General features: G+C 43.9%; 1 protein-coding gene and 1 non-coding gene across 3 annotated transcripts; both read right to left on the bottom strand.

Moving 5' to 3' along the window:
- Positions 1-3,150: 3,150 nt before the first annotated feature.
- On the bottom strand, positions 3,151-8,682 carry ASIP (agouti signaling protein). 2 transcript variants are annotated; one of them, XM_070801527.1, is made up of 3 exons: positions 8,305-8,682; positions 6,925-6,989; positions 3,151-3,502 (listed from the first exon to the last, which is right to left on the bottom strand). In XM_070801527.1, the coding sequence occupies exons 1-3, from the start codon at positions 8,576-8,578 to the stop codon at positions 3,332-3,334; spliced, it is 510 nt and encodes a 169-aa protein (XP_070657628.1). In that variant the 5' UTR covers positions 8,579-8,682; the 3' UTR covers positions 3,151-3,331. The 2 variants fall into 2 exon arrangements, 1 of the variants encoding a protein (XP_070657628.1); XR_011570196.1 differs by lacking the exons at positions 6,925-6,989; positions 8,305-8,682 and adding an exon at positions 3,725-4,308 and having other exon boundaries at positions 3,365-3,502.
- Positions 8,683-15,309: 6,627 nt separating this feature from the next.
- On the bottom strand, positions 15,310-15,494 carry LOC139186712 (small nucleolar RNA SNORA73 family). The gene has a single exon (XR_011570380.1). It is a non-coding gene; the product is annotated as a small nucleolar RNA SNORA73 family (small nucleolar RNA).
- Between the last annotated feature and the right edge of the window lie 3,909 nt (positions 15,495-19,403).

Below are 19,403 nucleotides of genomic sequence, written 5' to 3'. Positions count from 1 at the left end.
AGGCTAATAGAATTTTGCCAAGAATATGCACTGGTCATAGCAAATACCCTCTTCCAACAACACAAGAGAAGACTCTACACATGGACATCACCAGATGGTCAACACCGAAATCAGATTGATTATATTCTTTGCAGCCAAAGATGGAAAAGCTCTATACAGTCAACAAAAACAAGACCAGGAGCTGACTGTGGCTCAGATCATGAACTCTTTATTACCAAATTCAGACTTAAATTGAAGGAAGTAGGGAAAACCACTAGACCATTCAGGTATGCCCTAAATCAAATCCCTTATGATTATACAGTGGTAGTGAGAAATCGGAGAAGGCAATGGCACCCCACTCCAGTACTTTTGCCTAGAAAATCCCATGGACGGAGGAGCCTGGTAGGCTGCAGTCCATGGGGTCGCTAAGAGTCGGACTCGACTGAAGCGACTTAGCAGCAGCAGCAGCAGTGAGAAATAGATTTAAGGGCCTAGATCTGATAGATAGAGTGCCTGATGAACTATGGACTGAGGTTCGTGACATTGTACAGGAGACAGGGATCAAGACCATCCCCATGGAAAAGAAATGCAAAAAAGCAAAATGGCTATCTGGGGAGACCTTACAAACAGCTATGAAAAGAAGAGAAGCGAAAAGCAAAGGAGGAAAGAAAAGATATAAGCATCTGAATGCAGAGTTCCAAAGAATAGCAAGAAGAGATAAGAAAGCCTTCCTCAGTGATCAATGCAAAGAAATAGAGGAAAACAACAGAATGGGAAAGACTAGAGATCTCTTCAAGAAAAGTAGAGATACCAAGGGAACATTTCATGCAAAGATGGGCTCAATAAAGGACAGAAATGGTATGGATCTAACAGAAGCAGAAGATATTAAGAAGAGGTGGCAAGAATACACAGAAGAACTGTATAAAAAAGATCTTCACGACCCAGATAATCACGATGGTGTGATCACTCATCTAGAGCCAGACATACTGGAATGTGAAGTCAAGTGGGCCTTAGAAAGCATCACTACGAACAAAGCTAGTGGAGGTGATGGAATTCCAGTTGAGCTATTCCAAATCCTGAAAGATGATGCTGTGAAAGTGCTGCACTCAATATGCCAGCAAATTTGGAAAACTCAGTAGTGGCCACAGGACTGGAAAAGGTCAGTTTTCATTCCAATCCCAAAGAAAGGCAATGCCAAAGAATGCTCAAACTACTGCACAATTGCACTCATCTCACATGCTAGTAAAGTAATGCTCAAAATTCTCCAAGCCAGGCTTCAGCAATACGTGAACCATGAACTTCCTGATGTTCAAGCTGGTTTTAGAAAAGGCAGAGGAACCAGAGATCAAATTGCCAACATCTGCTGGATCGTGGAAAAAACAAGAGAGTTCCAGAAAAACATCTATTTCTGCTTTATTGACTATGCCAAAGCCTTTGACTGTGTGGATCACAATCAACTGTGGAAAATTCTGAAAGAGATGGGCATACCAGACCACCTGACCTGCCTCTTGAGAAATCTGTATGCAGGTCAGGAAGCAACAGTTAGAACTGGCCATGGACCAACAGACTGGTTCCAAACAGGAAAAGGAGTACGTCAAGGCTGTATATTGTCACCCTGCTTATTTAACTTCTATGCAGAGTACATCATGAGAAACGCTGGACTGGAAGAAACATAAGCTGGAATCAAGATTGCCGGGAGAAATATCAATAACCTCAGATATGCAGATGACAGCACCCTTATGGCAGAAAGTGAAGAGGAACTAAAAAGCCTCTTGATGAAATTGAAAGTGGAGAGTGAAAAACTTGGCTTAAAGGTCAACATTCAGAAAACGAAGATCATGGCATCTGGTCCCATCACTTCATGGGAAATAGATGGGGAAACAGTGGGAACAGTGTCAGACTTTATTTTTTGGAGCTCCAAAATCACTGCAGATGGTGACTGCAGCCATGAAATTAAAAGACGCTTACTCCTTGGAAGGAAGGTTATGACCAACCTAGATAGCATATTCAAAAGCAGAGACATTACTTTGCCAACAAAGGTTCGTCTAGTCAAGGCTGTGGTTTTTCCTGTGGTCATGTATGGATGTGAGAGTTGGACTGTGAAGAAGGCTGAGCGCCGAAGAATTGATGCTTTTGAAGTGTGGTGTTGGAGAAGACTCTTGAGAGTCCCTTGGACTGCCAGGAGATCCAAACAGTCCATTCTAACGGAGATCAGCCCTGGGATTTCTTTGGAGGGAATGATGCTGAAGCTGAAACTCCAGTACTTTGGCCACCTTATGCGAAGAGTTGACTCATTGGAAAAGATTCTGATGCTGGGAGGGATTGGGGGCAGGAGGAGAAGGGGACGACAGAGGATGAGGTGGCTGGATGGCATCACTGACTCAATGGACGTGAGTCTGAGTGAACTCCGGGAGGTGGTGATGGACAGGGAGGCCTGGCGTGCTGCGATTCACGGGGTCGCAAAGAGTTGGACACGACTGAGCGACTGAACTGACTCCTACTCCAAGGAATCATCTTCCCTACCAGGGACCATCAAATCGACGTCTCTTGTGTCTCCTGCATTGGCAGGCGAGTTCTTTACCACAGCGCTGCCTGGGAGGCCCAGTAGTTCCTTAACGGTTGCTTTCTGCCTCCCTGGTTTTGGAGGCAGCTTCGGGTGTCTGGAAGTCCCTGCAGGCTACAGTCCATGGGATTGCAAATAGACGGACACGACTGAGCGACTTTACTTTCTGCCTCCCTGATTTTGGAGGCAGCTTCGGGTGTCCTGGCTCAGCCGGTAAAGCGTCTGTCTGCAATGCAGGAGACCTGGATTCGATCCCTGGGTTGGAAATATCCCCTGGAGAAGGAAATGGCAGCCCACTCCAGTATTCTTGCCTGGAAAATCCCATGAATGGCGGAGCCTGGTAGGCTACTGTCCATGGGGTCGCAAAGAGTCGGACACGACTGAGCGTCTCCACTTCGGGTGTCCCTAGGGTTAAAGGTAGGGGGCAGCACTGTCTCTGGCTGCCAGATCCAGAAAAGCGCTTACCAGGAGTGCAGCCTCAGGGCTAAGTAACCGCGTTTCCCTAGGCCTGGGAGACAGCAGGTGCGCAGCTCGCGTAACTTCTGCGGTGCAGGGGACTAGGAGAAGGGAAAAGATTGGTTCGGGTTCCTTAAAGAAAAAGCCACACATTTTCGAGAAGATTACATGTATTTGGATTTTAGCCCAGCCCTAGCTGAGACTTCCTGAAGCCCCGCCCCAACGTCAATAGCCACGCCCACCCCTTTTTCGGAAGCCCCTCTTACCAGAGCTCTCCCACCCCAGAAAGGCCCCAGGGCCCCGGGAGCCCCGCCCCGCCACCCTGAGGCGCGTTCAGCAGGTGGGGTTGAGCACGCGGCAGGAGCAGGCGCTGCGGAAGAAGCGGCACTGGCAGAAGGCGCACGGGTCGCAGCAGGCGGGCGCTGGAGGCTTGCAGCTGTCGCGGGTGGCCACGCAGGGGGTAGGCGGCGGGGGCCGTGCCACGTTCTTCATCGGAGCCTTTCTCTGCGGGGAAACGCCGGGGCTGCCCGAGCCATCTACGTCCTCCCCACTCGTCCTCACCCCTGCCTGGGAACTCCTCGGACTAGACGTCCCCACCTGCTGTCCACCATGCCCACAGAGCACCCTAGCGGGTCCCAGCCTGCTCCGCCATCAACACTTAACTGGCTCGGGGCTGGCCTCTTCTCTCCCTACGGGATCCCACTCAGCTGCACGGTTTTAAACTACCGTCTCTGTTGTCTTCCCCTTCCAGTGTATCCGCAATCCCTGTTGGTACTGCCTTCACGGTAGGTTCGGAGTCTAGCCACTTCTTCGCTACCGCTGAAACCCTGGGCTTGGCCCCTGTCTGCTGCCCTTGCCCCCTTACTGTCCAGTCTCCAGCGCACAAGGGACTAAGCACGTCCTCCTTCCCCTTACTGGGATCCCTGAGGCCCTCTGTGGTTTGGCCCGCCTACCACTCCCACTGGTCTTAAACACACTGCCCCACCCACTCGCCCTCTGTGCACCGAACACAGCAAATGAGTTCTTGTTGCAGGCGCTTTGTTTTGGGGCTTCCTTTCCTGGGGACATTCTTTGCTATGCTGTCCAGTGCAGGCAGCCACCCACCATATGTGGCTGCTGAGTACTTTAATAAATGTGTCTAGGGCAACTGAGGAACCAAGTTTTCAATTTTTATTTAATTTTAATTAAAATTTAAAGATGAAGTAAAATGTTTCCCATTAAAGACAACTACGTCAAGGCTGTATATTGTCACCCTGCTTATTTAACTTCTATGCAGAGTACCTCATGAGAAACGCTGGGCTGGAGGAAGCACAAGCTGGCATCAAGATTGCTGGGAGAAATCTCAATAACCTCAGATATGCAGATGACACCACCATTATGGCAGAAAGTGAAGAGGAAGTAAAAAGCCTCTTGATGAAAGTGAAAGAGGAGAGTGAAAAAGTTGGCTTAAAGCTCAACATTCAGAAAACGAAGATCATGGCAACTGGTCCCATCACTTCATGGGAAATAGATGGGGAAACAGTGGAAACAGTGTCAGACTTTATTTTTGGGGGGCTCCAAAATCACGGCAGATGGTAATTGCAGCCATGAAATTAAAAGATGCTTACTCCTTGGAAGGAAAGTTATGACCAACCTAGATAGCATATTCAAAAGCAGAGATATTACTTTGCCAACAAAAGTCCGTCTAGTCAAGGCTATGGTTTTTCCATTGGCATGTATGGATGTGAGAGTTGGACTGTGAAGAAAGCTGAGCACCGATGCTTTTGAAGTGTGGTGTTGGAGAAGACACTTGAGAGTCCCTTGGACTGCAAGGAGATCCAACCAGTTCATTCTAAAGGAGATCAGTCCTGGGTGTTCTTTGGAAGGACTGATGCTAAAGCTGAAAAACTCCAATACTTCGGCCACCTCATGCAAAGAGTTAACTCATTGGAAAAGACTCTGATGCTGGGAGGGATTGGGGGGAGGAGGAGAAGGGGATGACAGAGGATGAGATGGCTGAATGGCATCATCGACTCGATGGACATGAGTTTGGGTGAACTCCGGGAATTGGTGATGGACAGGGAGGCCTGGAGTGCTGCAATTCATGGGGTCGCAAAGAGTCGGATGCAACTGAACTGAACATTGTTTTGTTAGGACTGTATTTCACTAGTGTTAAAAACTGGGCATTGGAATTGAGAGTGTAAAAGTCAAAGACTTAGTGCAAAAAAAGTAAAATATCAATAACTTTTTATGTTGGTTACATATTAAAATTATAATATTTGGGATCTACTGAGTTAAATAAAATATTAATATTAATTGCACCTGTTTTTTTTTCTTTTAAAAATCTGGCTACTAGAATTTTAATTTATATGTGTCTCACATTGCATTTCCATTGAACACTGTGGCTCAAGATTACAGAGTTTCTCAGTCTTTTAAGTGCTGCCTCCTCCTAGAGAACTTCCCCTGACCACTTTCCCTTTCTTCTGTCTCACTGCCATGCTTTCATTCCTTCACAGTGTTTATCATTATCTGAACGGCACTGGTTAACGTGCTGTTCTGTTTCTCCCAGAAGAGTGTAAACTCCATGAGAGCAGTTATATATCTCTCTGTTCACTACTGTATTCCCAGAATCTAGCATGTAAATAGATTTTACAGTGCTGTCAATCATCTGATCTGCTTGTTCACTTTACAGAAGGCTCAAAGAGAACAGGGAACTTAATTGTGCAAACAGTGCCAGGTCGTGTTCCAATGCCTAGTACAGTATTCTGGCTCTGTTTGCCATGATCTGATCAAATGAGGCACACTAAAATAGGAACACTGTGCATTTCAACAGTGCCTTAATCTAGTATTTCTCCAAGTGTGGGAACCTGTATCATGGTGGTACAATTTTAGGCAGTACATGAATATTAAATGACACTGAATCACACAGTGAGAGAGGATTCTTTTTTCAGTCTCTTTCAAATGGAAAGGCTCAGTTTGATGTCAATATATCCTTAGTGTTTCCCCAACACTTTCTAATCCTTCTTTGTTAATGCAGAGAGCAAGTCTAAGATTTAGAACGTGGCAAGCAACACCAACCGCTAGAACCAATTCGCTAGAATTTGCGAACAAGGTTTTATTTTCATTTTACTTATTTTCATGGTTACTTCCTATTTATGCCAAGTGATACTGGTTTTCTATCATGATTATATAGTTGTTTTTCTTTTAATTTATTTTTGTTTTTGGCTGTCCAGAGTCTTGGTTGCTTCGAGGGCTTTTCTCTAGCTGTGGTTAGTGGGGTCTACTCTCTAGGTGCAGTGTTTGGGCCTCTCGTTGCAGTGGCCTCTCTTGTCGCCTTGCATGGGCCCTAGGGCGCACAGGGTCAGTAGTTAGTTGCAGCTCCCCGGCTCTAGAGCACAGGTTCAATAGTCGGGGCGCACAGGCCTAGTTGCTCCGAGCCGTGTGGTGGTCTTTCCGACCCAAGGATCCAACCCATGTCTTCTGCACTGGCAGGAGGATTCTTTACCATAGAGCCACCAGGGAAGTCCTGTTACATAGTATTTTTGTTTTTAAGTTTTAAACAAATATTAAATAAGTGGAACTCAGATGTGGTAAAAGTTGTAGAAATGGTTCTGAAATGACTGAGGTTTGGGAAACATTGCTTTCATCCAAAAGAATGAATGACAGTGAAATTTCACGCAGGGTTCGAGCTAGTTTAGGAAGTTTGAGCTAGTTATTTTAGGCAAGGTTCAAGCTAGTTTAGTGTAGATAAGCAATTTTACTCAGCATCCTGGACCTCAGCTGTTGGCTGTCTGTTTCAGTGCTTGAGGTCAGGACGGTTTTGGTAGCTTTCAGTTTCTCTGGGGCATGCAACCCTGGAAATCTTTCATTTATTTTCTAGCCAGAGCTTAGGTGTCCTCCCGCTTTAAGTCCAGTCCCATCCCGACAATGTGAACTCCCAGGCCTACCTTGGAAGGTCTTTTCTTCTTTTCCGCTTCATTTCTGCTGATCTTTTTGGATTTCTTGTTCAGCGCTTCAAAGAGAGACAGAAGGAACAAAGCCATTTTCTGAGGGTCCTTAACTTCAGTGAAGTGCAAAGAGCAGAGAGGGCTCTAGGAAGCCCCAGGGTTGGGGAGAGGATGAAGGTTTGTTTGGATAGATCATATCTTGGGACTTAGGCCAGCAGCTTCTGCAGCCTGGCTGCAGACCTGGAGACAGAGACTGAGAGCAAAGAGTTCTCTGAAGGAAAGCAAAAGGGAAAATCCAAGAAGGCCCTGGAAAATGGACTCAGTGTCTCTACAAGGATGGTCTTGTGTTTCCGGTATTCCTATTTCCTATTTCTCAGAGCCTTGGAGCCAGGCAGACCTGATTTGAATCCTGACTGCCACATAACAGCTTTGTGGTTTTGGACAACCTACTTAATCTCCTTAAGACTCAGTTTTCTCATATGCAAGTAGGTACTGTAATACCTACCTTCAAGAGTTGTGAGGATAAATGAGGTATGTTTATATAGTGGAAAATCTGACACAGACCAATGTTAATGTGCTTCAGTCCCTTCCCATATATCTAGAATATCCTCTTTTTGAAGTGAGAGGCAAGTCAGTAAGGAATATTAGTTTTGAGCTTAGATTCTGGAGTTAAACAGAACCTAACCCAGAGCCTGGGTGTGTATTCAGTTCAGTCAGTTCAGTTCAGTCGCTCAGTCTTGTCTTACTCTTTGCGACCCGTGGACCGTCTCTGCCAATTACAAACTGTATGTTAATTACTTAACTTTTCTAACTTTTAATTTACTTAGCTGTGGAATAAAATAGGAATAAAAATAGTATTCACTTCAGAGTGCCTATCAGAAAATAAATATATATTTTATTATAATTATTGTCAGATGAATTTAAACCAGAAATTTTCCAATGCTAGGCTCTAATACCCCTGATATTTTCCTCTGAGCAGTCATTTTCAATTCTCAACCCTGGCATGAAAGAACTAGTTTGTCCCAAATTTGGTTATATTCTGCAGCATTTTCTAAAAATTTTACCACTGATAGGAGTTATGTGATTTAGTAAGTTTCAGAAACACCAAGTTAAACCAAATTCACCAAGTGCCTTGACTTTGTGGTTTCTTAGAGCCTCTATCATGCTAAGCTGCATATTAGATTGGTGAGAGGCAGAGCTTTCTTAACCAAATGAGTTAAGGGGCACTTGATTCCTCCAGAATTGTTCTGAGGAATGAGCATAAAGGAGCTCTGACCGATGGCAATGGATCCTGATATCGGCTTGGGGAGTGTTTGACCCCCTGCAGCCCCTTCTCACGGGCCAGAGCCCAGAGGCTGGGCCGCAGGCCAGGCAACTCACCCACGATAGAGACTGAAGGGAAATCCAACAGGTTCATGGAAGAGTTGTTCTTCAGGTTCCTTTCATCTCTGGGCTTTTCCTCAGGTGCCAGGTGGCTGTAGGCAGTGAGGAAGCACAGGCAGACCAGCAAGGTAGCCAGGAGGAGGCGGCTGACATCCATCCCAGGAGGCCTGAGAGTAACAGAGAAGGCAGTCAGGTGGGCCAGGGGTTCTGGCAGATGCATGTGCCCTCCTGCTTTCTTCATGTTTCTTTGGGCTGGTACTCTGACCCCCATCCCACAGCCCAGTGTCCCAGTGGAGCTGGAGGACCAGCAAGGCTTAGGACAGGGAAGGAGAACTCATGAAGGAAAAAGAGAGGAACGGAGAGATGGGAGAGGAAGAAAGACAAGGAAGGGAGGGAGATTGCAAAAAGAAAAAGAATGCATTGCAATTGGTCTCTGCCTTCCAGAGGGTGGGGTGCTGTTTTTGTTTCATTTTATGTCAGTAGCTCCAGGAGATCCAAGGCCTAAGCAGAATTGTTGATAGGTCCCCAGTAATGCCTCACAGTGGCAGAGGTCTTATTAAAGTACAGAGAATAAAGCTCATGAGTTAAGACTCAAGAGAAGGTGCATGGATAAATGACTCCTTTGGATAAATGTGTAGGTCATTGTATATGCTATATTCTGACATCCAGAGGAAATGAATGCGGGTATGTTTTGTGTCAGAAGGATAGGATGGACCTGTTCACATAGGCTAGCTAGATTTACTGATTTATTGCTAGCTGGGTTTTGATGAAGAAGACAGATCCCAGAGTGGGTTTCTTCCCACAAATGTCTGTTTGTCTCAATCAGGGCTCACAGTTTCAGCATCATCTTATCGTCTCTGAATGTGCGATCCCCACTCCTCACCCACCCTGTGCATGTTCTTGCTATCGTATCTGGACTTATTAGTTAGGTGGCACTAGAGGTGAAGAACCTGCCTGCCAATGTAGGAGATGTAGGAGACCTGGGTCGGGAAGATCCCCTGGAGGAGGGCATGGCAACCCACCCCAGTATTCTTGCCTGGAGAATCCCATGGAAAGAGGAGCCTGGAGGGCTCCAGTCCATAGGGTTTCAAACAGTCAGACACGACTGAAGTGACTCAGCACACACTCAAGCCAATATATTCCCTTTATTTTCTTAAGATTTTTTTTTTATGTGAACCATTTTTAAAGCCTTTATTTGTAATAATATTGCTTCTGTTTTATGTTTTGGTTTTGGGCTGTGGAGCATGTAAGATCTTAGCTCAAACTCACACCCCTTGCATTGGAAGGGGGAGTCTTAACCACTGGACCACCAGGGAAGTCCCCCCTTTATTGTTTTAAACTAGTATGAGTGGAGTTTTCTGTTACTCTCAACTCAGGGCATTCTAAAGGATATTTTCCCTTGCAAATAGTCCTGTTGTTACATTTTCAGGTGTAAAGTTAGACTCTAAAGCAAAAATCGCAGAGTACAGTTTCTCTAGCTGGCAAATGATGGAATTTTTTTTTTTAATTTCACACTGGAATAAGTAATTGGCTTGCCTTTAGGGATCATATTGTATGAAAAAAATCTTTTTCTTTGAACACCAGGATCACCATCAGCATAATGAAAGGTTCATACTATGAGAGGTGTACAGGAACTGAGACCAGCTGAGGGAAAAGCATATCCGCAGCTCTCAATTCTGGAGTGGCTGTCTCCTTCTCACAGAACAGGGGCTCTTTGGATAGGAGGTTGATCAGAATCGCCTGCATATTTATTTATTTTTAAAACGTATTTATTTTGGCTGTGCCAGGTTTTCGTTGCTGCACACAGGCTTTCTCTAATTGCGTGAACAGGGGCTACTCTTCCATGTGGTGTGCAGGCTTCTCGTTGCAGTAGCTTCTCTTGTTGCAGAACACATGCTCTAGGCATGTGGGCCCAGTGGTTGTGGTGCATGGGCTTAGTGGCTCCATGGCATGTAGAATCTTCCTGGACCAGGGATCAAACCCATGTCCCCTGCATTGGCAGGTGGATTCTTATCCAATGTGCCAGCAGGGAAGTCCTCGCCTTGCCTCACCTGCATATTTAAATTGTTTCTCTCCCCTCTCTCACCCACTCACTAAGTACATATGGTTGACTTTGCATAAGTTAACTGCGAGCATGATCTGGCTTCACTGTGCTTTCTATCTTTGTCCAATCACCACCCTCCACAGTCAAGAATGTTGGTTTTAATTTTTGACTCTTTCTTCCCTGATCTTTACATCCAATCTCTTACCAAGTTTTACTTTATGCTCTCTTTAAATAATCTCATATTTTCCACTTCCTCTTCACTCCAGCCCATACCTTCTTCTCAGTGGAACCAGTTACACTACTCCTCCATCAGGAGGCCTTTGCTCTGACTTCAACAACATTATCTACCCTGAGCTCCCCCAATCACATTTTATCCTTCCTCCAGGGCCCAGCTCAATGCCAGTGTTGGCACATTTCTCTCTCAGTTTCAGGTCAGCCCCAGTAGTTCTCTCCTTTTTCTGAACTCTTCCAGGTCTTAAACTTAATACCATATCACTTAGTACTTCATTATTCTTTTAAGTGTTCATGTGGGTCATCTCGGAGAAGGCAATGGCACCCCACTCCAGTACTCTTGCCTGGAAAATCCCATTGACAGAGGAGCCTGGTAGGCTGCAGTCCATGGGGTTGCGAAGAGTAGGATACGACTGAGCGACTTCACTTTCACTTTTCATTTTCATGCATTGGAGAAGGAAATGGCAACCCACTCCAGTGTTCTTGCCTGGAGAATCCCAGGGACGTGGGAGCCTGGTGGGCTGCCATCCACTGGGTCACACAGAGTCGGACACAACTGAAGTGACTGCAGCAGCAGCAGCAGTGGGTCATCTCATCAGTTAGACTGGTTCTTTGTTTCAAGAGCCTCATGGTTGCCTTCTAGCTGCTGTAGCTCTGCTGTCATACCCACCTATTCCAATTGGCCTCTCTGCCTGTTTTAGATGCCACTTGAATTCTAAATTCTTGGCCAACCAAAAGGTTCTTCTAGCCAAGTTCAGTCTAACTAGAGCCATCAGGGTTGCCTGGTATGGCTAGTTGGTTAGGACTGAGGAAAACTATATTTGAACGATTTCCTCCATTCCTTCCTTCTCAACTCCTGGACCATCTCTTCATCGTAGGACTCCCTTCTCTCTCTGATGCTGCTGCTGGGCTCTTAGATTGGAGAGCAATTTCCTTCTCTCTTGTTCCCCACATCCAATCAATCAGTCATTTGAGTTCTAGTGATTTTCATTCCTCCCATTTCTCACAACCATTTCTCCCTCCCTTTCCATTCCATCTGTCCCTCGTGGTCTAGTTCCTCCCACTTGGTCTTCCATAAAAGCCTCCTCATTGGCCTTGACTTTAGAACATATAACCAGATTAAGCTTCCTTTTAAATAAAGTCCAATTTCCATTCATTCATACACACATATTCATTCATCTCGTTGACAGAGACAGAGTAAAGGGACAAAAGGCTTCCCTGGTAGCTCAGCTGATAAAGAATCTGCCTACAATGCAGGAGACCCCAGTTTGATTCCTGGGTTGGGAATATCCACTAGAGAAGGGATAGTCCACCCACTCCAGTATTCTTGGGGTTCCCTGGTGGCTCAGCTGGTAAAGAATCCACCTGCAATGCAGGAGACCTGGGTTTGATCCCTGGATTGGGAAGATCCCCTGGAAAAGGGAATGTCTACCTACTCCAGTATTCTGACCTGGAGAATTCCAAGCACTGTATAGTCCATGGGGTCACAAAGAGTCAGACACGACTGAGCAACTTTCACAAAGGGACAAAACAGGTCATTAAATAGTTAATCCCACTAGGGGATTGTAAGTAGAAAAAATACGGGAGACCCTTGTATTACTCAGATTAAAAAAACCAATTACTCAGATTAAAAAAAAATCAGGTTTGCTTAACCACAAAACCAAGCGGGCTTGCTTAGCAACAAACCATACAACAGAAGTATGAGATATGCCTACAAACAATAAAACAATGCTGGCATGAGACATCTTGTCCAGTGAGCTCAATAAGTTAATGATTCCCTAGGACATGCTCTCTGCACACATAAAAAACAGTAATTTGTGGACCTAGCTTGGCCACGTAGAACAAGAAAATTCTCTTGTTCAACCTACAGGAGGAGCTGATGATGGAAGGATGACGTCTATTCAAGAAAAAGAAATTTCTTCTCCCTCTCTCTACTTTTACTTTGGTTATAAAACTGCAGCCCACTAAATTCTTGGGGTATGGCACCCTGTCACCCTCTGGCTTGTAAGCCTCACAAGCAGCCTATTCAAATAAATCATTTCTTAATCTATCACTTTGTCTCTTCCTGAACTCTTTCTTTCTGCACTGAAACATAAAGGACTGTGGTACCAGAGCTCTTCGGAACCCCCCAAAATGACACCAAATGCTTTCATAGTGAAAATTATTAGTTAAGTACCTACTATAAATCAGTGCTATGCTAGATTTTTGGGTTACAATAGTGATCAAGATACAAAATGATGCCTGTCCTTACAGAGCTTAGCTACCTCCTGGTCCCAATACAAAGCTCCCCCTTTACCATTTCTTATGCCTGACCACTTCTGACCTAAGCATAGTACTTAGCTTGTTACACAAGCATTTATTTACTTATCACTGAAGCTGAATCTGTGGCCTTTAGTGACTGCAGTATTCATTTTCTTTTTCCATATTTTGTGCAGCATTTGTATGGTCTTCAAGCTAAGAATGGTTTTGACATTTGTAAAATGTTCTATTAAAAAATAAAAAACAACAGGGAATTCCATGATAGTCCAGTGGTTAGGACTCTGTGAAGGCCAGGGTTCAGTCCGTGGTTGGGGAACTAAGATCCTGCAAGCCTTGAGGAGTGGCCAGACAACAACTAGAGACCCTATGTGGTCCATAAAGCATAGAACATTTAGTATCTAGCCTTTCACAGGAAAAGTTTCCTGACCCTGTCTAGAATGTGAGACTCACAAGGGGCTGTCAAGCAAGCATGAAAAATCTCGCATGACACAAAGAAGATCCCATGTGCTGCAACTAAGACCCGACACAGACAAATAAACAAATAAATATTAAAAAAATAATACTGAGAATTCCTGCACTGAAGTGAAAGGAGAGTTGGGAAATGTGAGTCAGAAAAGAAGTGACTGGAGTTTGGGGGAGATGAACTGAGACCCAATGTGCATCACTTCCTCTGAACACCTGATAATGCAGGAATTATCACCAGCACAGCAACCAGCAGTTTAATATACTAGCCATTGCACAACAGGCAGGCAGGAGAAGTCACCAGGTACCATCTCTAGACTAATTCAGATTATAGTGAATTCCAAGGTTTAATTTTTTTGTTTCCTTTGTTGTACAAGCAACTCTTAAGGAATAAACTGAAAATACAGTTTCTTTTATAGTTACAGAATCTATAAAACTAGACTGAGCCTGGGAAGGGTATAGTCTCAGTGAAATCAATCTTATTTATGTATTGGGAGAGGGTAAGAACCAATATTTCTTAAACCAATCCTGTAAGAGACTGTATATTCTAAATATAATATACATCCACAATACCTAGATGTATTGTGATCCTTGGGGTCAATTTTCTTTTTTTTAATTCAGGATTTTGTGGATTTTAGAAAAACAATATCTTCTATATACTATATTAAACCACATATATGGGGTCTAGAAGCACCCATTACAAATATATTGATGCTTCTGAAGCAAAAAGGTGTGAATATACAAAGGATAAACAAAGACTGAGAATTGATTTGCATCAGTTCAGGACAGATTTTGTTGCCAAATGAGTTAGCAAAGAAAAAAAAAACAAACAGTTTTCAGAGTTGGGGGACTTTGCCATTTCAGGCGACGGGTTGGGAACCTATACAAAGCCTGGTGCTATTACTCCTCAACAGGGGACACACACTCCATCTGCTAATACAGGATCATAACACTGACAGCAGTGACCTGTGTAATTGCTTTTCTTAAGAGTAATCTGTCCTTCCACTCCATAGTAGTGAAGAATGTCCTCTGATCGGTGGTATCACTGGTGGTAATTCTTCCTCTTAAGCTCATCATCTGCTTTAAGTTACTGCTTAGGACTTAAGATGAGTTTCTCTTCAGTATGTGGATATAAAGAATCCAGAAAGGGGAGTGAGGTTTCATGGATATACCTGCCATTTAAGAGACTGTGTGCACCCTCAGCTCACCTGGGCCTCTGCTTTCTTATCTGTGAAACAAAAGGAGAGAACCATACAACCCGGTACACATTACAAGGCACAGAGTACAACCTGAATACAGATTTGTTTAATGGATGAAAGAGTGGAAAGACCTATTTTAACATTCAATGAATCCATAACTTCTGATTCCTGCTTCTTGATCTTCGGGGAGGTTAAGTAGTCGCACAAAGAAGGATTTTGTAAAGGCTACTTGTGTACCCTTAAGAGCTGAGGCATTTATAAGTGTATTAGTGGGACTGAATCTGATTAAAGTCTGAAAAAGAGGGCATGAAAAGTCATGGCTAAACGCGAGTAGTTTATACACCTCAGGAGCGTTGATCTGTTTGTGCGTGTGTGTGTGCACGCACGTGAGTACTAATGCGTAAGGGTTGATTGAGGGGCTATGGGAGACTGTGTCCAGAGTATCTCTGTAAGGTAGGGAGATGGTGTATCAGTATTCAGTGGGCACTGAGTGTATGCCACAGACATCCCCTTAGCTATGACACTGGGGATAAGCTGACACCTTCATCCTTTAGGTCAAGGCCTTGGTCCCCAAAGGAAAGGAAAGAATTGTCATGTCCCAGTGATGGGGGATGGCTAACCACCTATTGGGACAGAGGTATAGTGAAAGATGAGAACTGAAGAAGAGGTAAAGGCAGCAGAATCTTCTTGAAGACTGCAAACAATATTAGCTGCTGACCTAACTAGGTGTTTATGAGCTGAAGTCCTGACAGCCTGCTCTGGGCTGTGCTGGTGGCACCTGGGAGGGGAGCCAGGATTTTTTTTTTTAGATGCTTCCTGCATGGTTTGTCTTCTCAGTCATTGTCCATAGGACTCTGAGAAGCTGTAGGAATATGCAGGTGCAGTTGCAATGCCCGGCTTCACCCCCAACATTGTGGAAAGGGATTGCACATCACGCTCCTGTACACCACTTAGAGCCTAGGTAGAGTGACCTCCTGGGGTATCCATACTGGATGTATTTGAATATTTTTACAAGCATGTTATCACTTTGTAATAAGAAACACTTTGATGCTTTCATACTGTGGTGTTGGAGAAGGCTGTTGAGAGTCCCGTGGACAGCAAAGGGATCAAACCAGTCAATTCTAAATGAAATCAATCCAGAATATTCATTGGAAGGACTGATGCTGAAGCTCCAATAATTTGGCCACCTGATGCAAACAACCAATTCACTGGAAAAGACCCTGATGCTGGGAAAGACTGAAGGCAAAAGGAGAAGGGAGTGACAGAGGATGAGATGGTTAGATGGCATTATCAACTCAGTGAACATGAATTTGAGCAAACTTTGGGAGATGGTGAAGGACAGGGAAGCCTGGTGTGGTGCAGCCCATGGTTGCAAAGAATTGAACACAATTGAGTGACTGAACAACAACAAGAAAAAATAAAGGAGGATAGAAATAAAATATTAGAAGCTGTTTGACATAACACCAAAGGATTTTAAGAAGCTGGACAGAGAGTTATATTTGTTGTGTGATAGTGAGCCTGGGGAATTTGCAAGACCCTCCTCCCCTTTTGTACCTTAAATTCAGCATGCAATTTGCTCTCAGTACCTACTGCCTCTGTCAGTAAAATGTAGGGTTTTCTCATGGCATACCTTCCTATTACCTGGGGTTCTTGCTCTGCCCTGGAACACTCTCAAAGCCTGTTACTCTTCTGGCTCATAGCCACAGTTTCTGACATGCCAAAAGCTGGAAGAAGCAACACTTAATTTTTGTTCTGGTTTAGTTTCTCAGCCAAACTAGCTGTACCAAATACTGAGGGTCTGGACCAGAGGAGTAATGTCTCTCATTCACAGTTACCTAGATTCCTCACACCAGATGTTCAGCAGCTGCAGAAGGATCCCGCTGCCTTACACATGTTTCATCCACCTGGGCGGTTGGTGATATGCCTGGCTGGGCTGAGCATGGGAGGCTCCAATGGGGCTACTGACCCATTCCTTAATGTCCACCCAGGCTTATTAGTGATGAAAATTTCTAATTTTCATCACACCAAATTAGAAATTTACCCCACTCTCCTGGGGTAGCAGGAGAGTGACAATATGCTTTACCTACTTAGTTAACAAGAAGAACAGCCAATCAAGCAACAAATACTTTTTGAATGCCATGGGACTTGACATGAATCCCTGTCACTTCTCTCCAGGGAAGTTTAAGTAGTGTCTCCTCCCTAGACACACTGTATTGTAATAATTTGTTCATTTGTCTGTCTTTTCCAGGCTGAAGACTCATTAAGGGCAGAGCCTTTGCCTTACTCATCTCCATGCCCATCGCCTCCCTACTACCCCTAGCCCTAATGCCTAAGCTCAGCACAAAATAAGCCCTCAATAAATGTTTCTCTCAATTGAGTCTATTTACTATATGGTCAATATAAATGAATATGGGAATTCCCTGTCAGTTCAGTGGTTAAGACTCAGTGCTTTCACTGCCACAGGCCTGGGTTCAATCCCTGGTCAGAGGAACTAGGATCCTGAAAGCTTGCATGGTGCACCAAAAAAAAACAAACAAAAAAAAAAAAACGATGAATAAAGGGTCCCTAGAAAAACAAGTCCCTGACTTTAGATGGCAAACAAACAAATAACTAACAAAAAAAGGAGGAGAGAAGAAGAGCTAGAGTTGAGGTACAAGTGAAATAAATGCCTCAGGTAGGCAGAAAAAAGAGTGTGGTTAAACTGCTCAGGGTCTTGGGTGATTTCATGGATTATTGTTGACCTCTGATTTCCTCAGCCTCCTTCCAGTTTTGGGCTGTAGCTCCTGGAGTGCTCAGACATTCTGTGCTGCTCTTGCCAGTTCTTCCCTCTTTCGCATGGTTCTTTTTAGCACACAGCCTCTGCTGTTCTTTCCCTTTGGCAGTCTCCTTGAATTTCCTGCCCTAGAGGGAGGCTTCCTTTTATAGCCATCAGGCCACTGGTAGCCAAATGTGCACTGCCAAAGCCAATTACTGAGATTTCCATTCTATTTTAATCAATTATTTGGCTAGAGCTTTAAAAAAAAAAAATCCTTATTAGAGCATAGTCGCTTTACAATGTTGTGTTATTTAGGTTGGTGCAAAGTAACTGCAGTTTTGCATTGTCGAACTGTGCTGTTTGATATTGGAATACATTCTTAAATAAATGTGATTATGTTACATATCATTTTAATGCACATTTCTTGCTTTTTTTTTGGCTAACGACTTATTACTTGCTGTTTATTTTATTTTTATTTTAGACTAGGGAAATGATGTCTAGATAAAAAGTAAGTTCAAGCGATGTTCTTATTTGAGTTCAAAATGGTGTGTAATGCAGCAGAGACAACTTGCAACATCAACAGTGCTTTTGGCACAGGAATGGTTAACGAACGTACAGTGCAGTGGTGGTTCAAGAAGTTTTGCAAAGGAGACAAGAGCCTTAAAGATGAGGAGTGCAGTGGCTGGCCATCAGAAGTTGACAATGACAACTGAGAGCCATCACTGAAGCTGATCCTCTTACTACAGGAGAACTTGCCAAAGAACTCAACATCAACTGTTTTATGGTCGTTCAGAATTTGAAGCAAATTGGAAACGTGAAAAAGCATGATAAGTGGGTGCCTCATGAACTGACCGAAAATTTTAAAAATCGTCATTTTGAAGTGTCGTCTTCTCTTATTTTATGCAACAATAACGAACCGTTTATTGATTGGGTTGTGACGTGTGACAAAAAGTGGATTTTACATGACAACTGGCAATGACCAGTTCAGTGGTTGGACTGAGGAGAAGCTCCAAAGCACTTCCCAAAGCCAAGCTTGCACCAAAAAAAGGTCACGGCCACTGTTTGGAGATCTGCTGCCTGTCCGATCCACTACAGCTTTCTGAATCCCAGCAAAGTCATTATATCTGAGAAATATACTCAGCAAATCTATGAGACGTATGAAAAACTGCAATGCCTGCAGCCAGCATGGTACAGAAAGGGCCTGATTCTTCTCCACCACACATGGCACAACCAATGATTCAAAAGTTGAATGAATTTAGTTTCTTCCAGGTATAGGCCTAGTAGTGGGATTGCAGGGTCATATGGTGGTTTTATCCCTAGCTTTTTAAAGGAAACTCAATCTGGGTTTCTGTAACAACTTAGAGGGGTGGGATGGGGAGGAAGGTGGGAGGGAGGTTCAAAAAGGAGGGGACATATGTATACCTATGGCTGATTCATGTTAACATTTGGTAGAAACCAACACAATTCTGTAAAGCAATTATCCTTCAATTAAAAAATAAATAAAGATTTTAAAAATTCAAAAGAAACATTGAATACATTGGGCTACAAGTTTTGCCTCATCCGCCATATTCACCTGACCTCTTGCCAACTGACTATCACTTCTTCAAGTATCTGGACAACTTTTTGCAGGGAAAAGGCTTCTACAACCAGCAGGAAGCAGAAAATGCTTTCTAAGAGTTTGTCGAACCCCAACAGATAAATTTTTTATGGTACAAGAATAAACTTTCTCACTGACAAAACTTACTTGTAATCATCCCAATTTTGATTAATAAAGATGTGTTTGAGCCTAGTTAGATTGCTGGGAGAAATATCAATAACCTCAGATATGCAGATGACACCACCCTTATGGCAGAAAGTGAAGAGGAACTCAAAAGCCTCTTGATGAAAGTGAAAGTGGAGAGTGAAAAAGTTGGCTTAAAGCTCAACATTCAGAAAACGAAGATCATGGCATCTGGTCCCATCATTTCATGGGAAATAGATGGGGAAACAGTGGAAACAGTGTCAGACTTTATTTTTCTGGGCTCCAAAATCACTGCAGATGGTGACTGCAGCCACGAAATTAAAAGACACTTACTCCTTGGAAGGAAAGTTATGACCAACCTAGATAGCATATTCAAAAGCAGAGACATTACTTTGCCAACAAACG

The sequence above is a fragment of the Bos indicus genome, chromosome 13 (assembly GCF_029378745.1).
Source record: "Bos indicus isolate NIAB-ARS_2022 breed Sahiwal x Tharparkar chromosome 13, NIAB-ARS_B.indTharparkar_mat_pri_1.0, whole genome shotgun sequence".
NCBI lineage: Eukaryota > Metazoa > Chordata > Mammalia > Artiodactyla > Bovidae > Bos > Bos indicus.
Note: the sequence above shows the minus strand (reverse complement) of the source record. Positions and strands in the feature narration are given on the sequence as shown.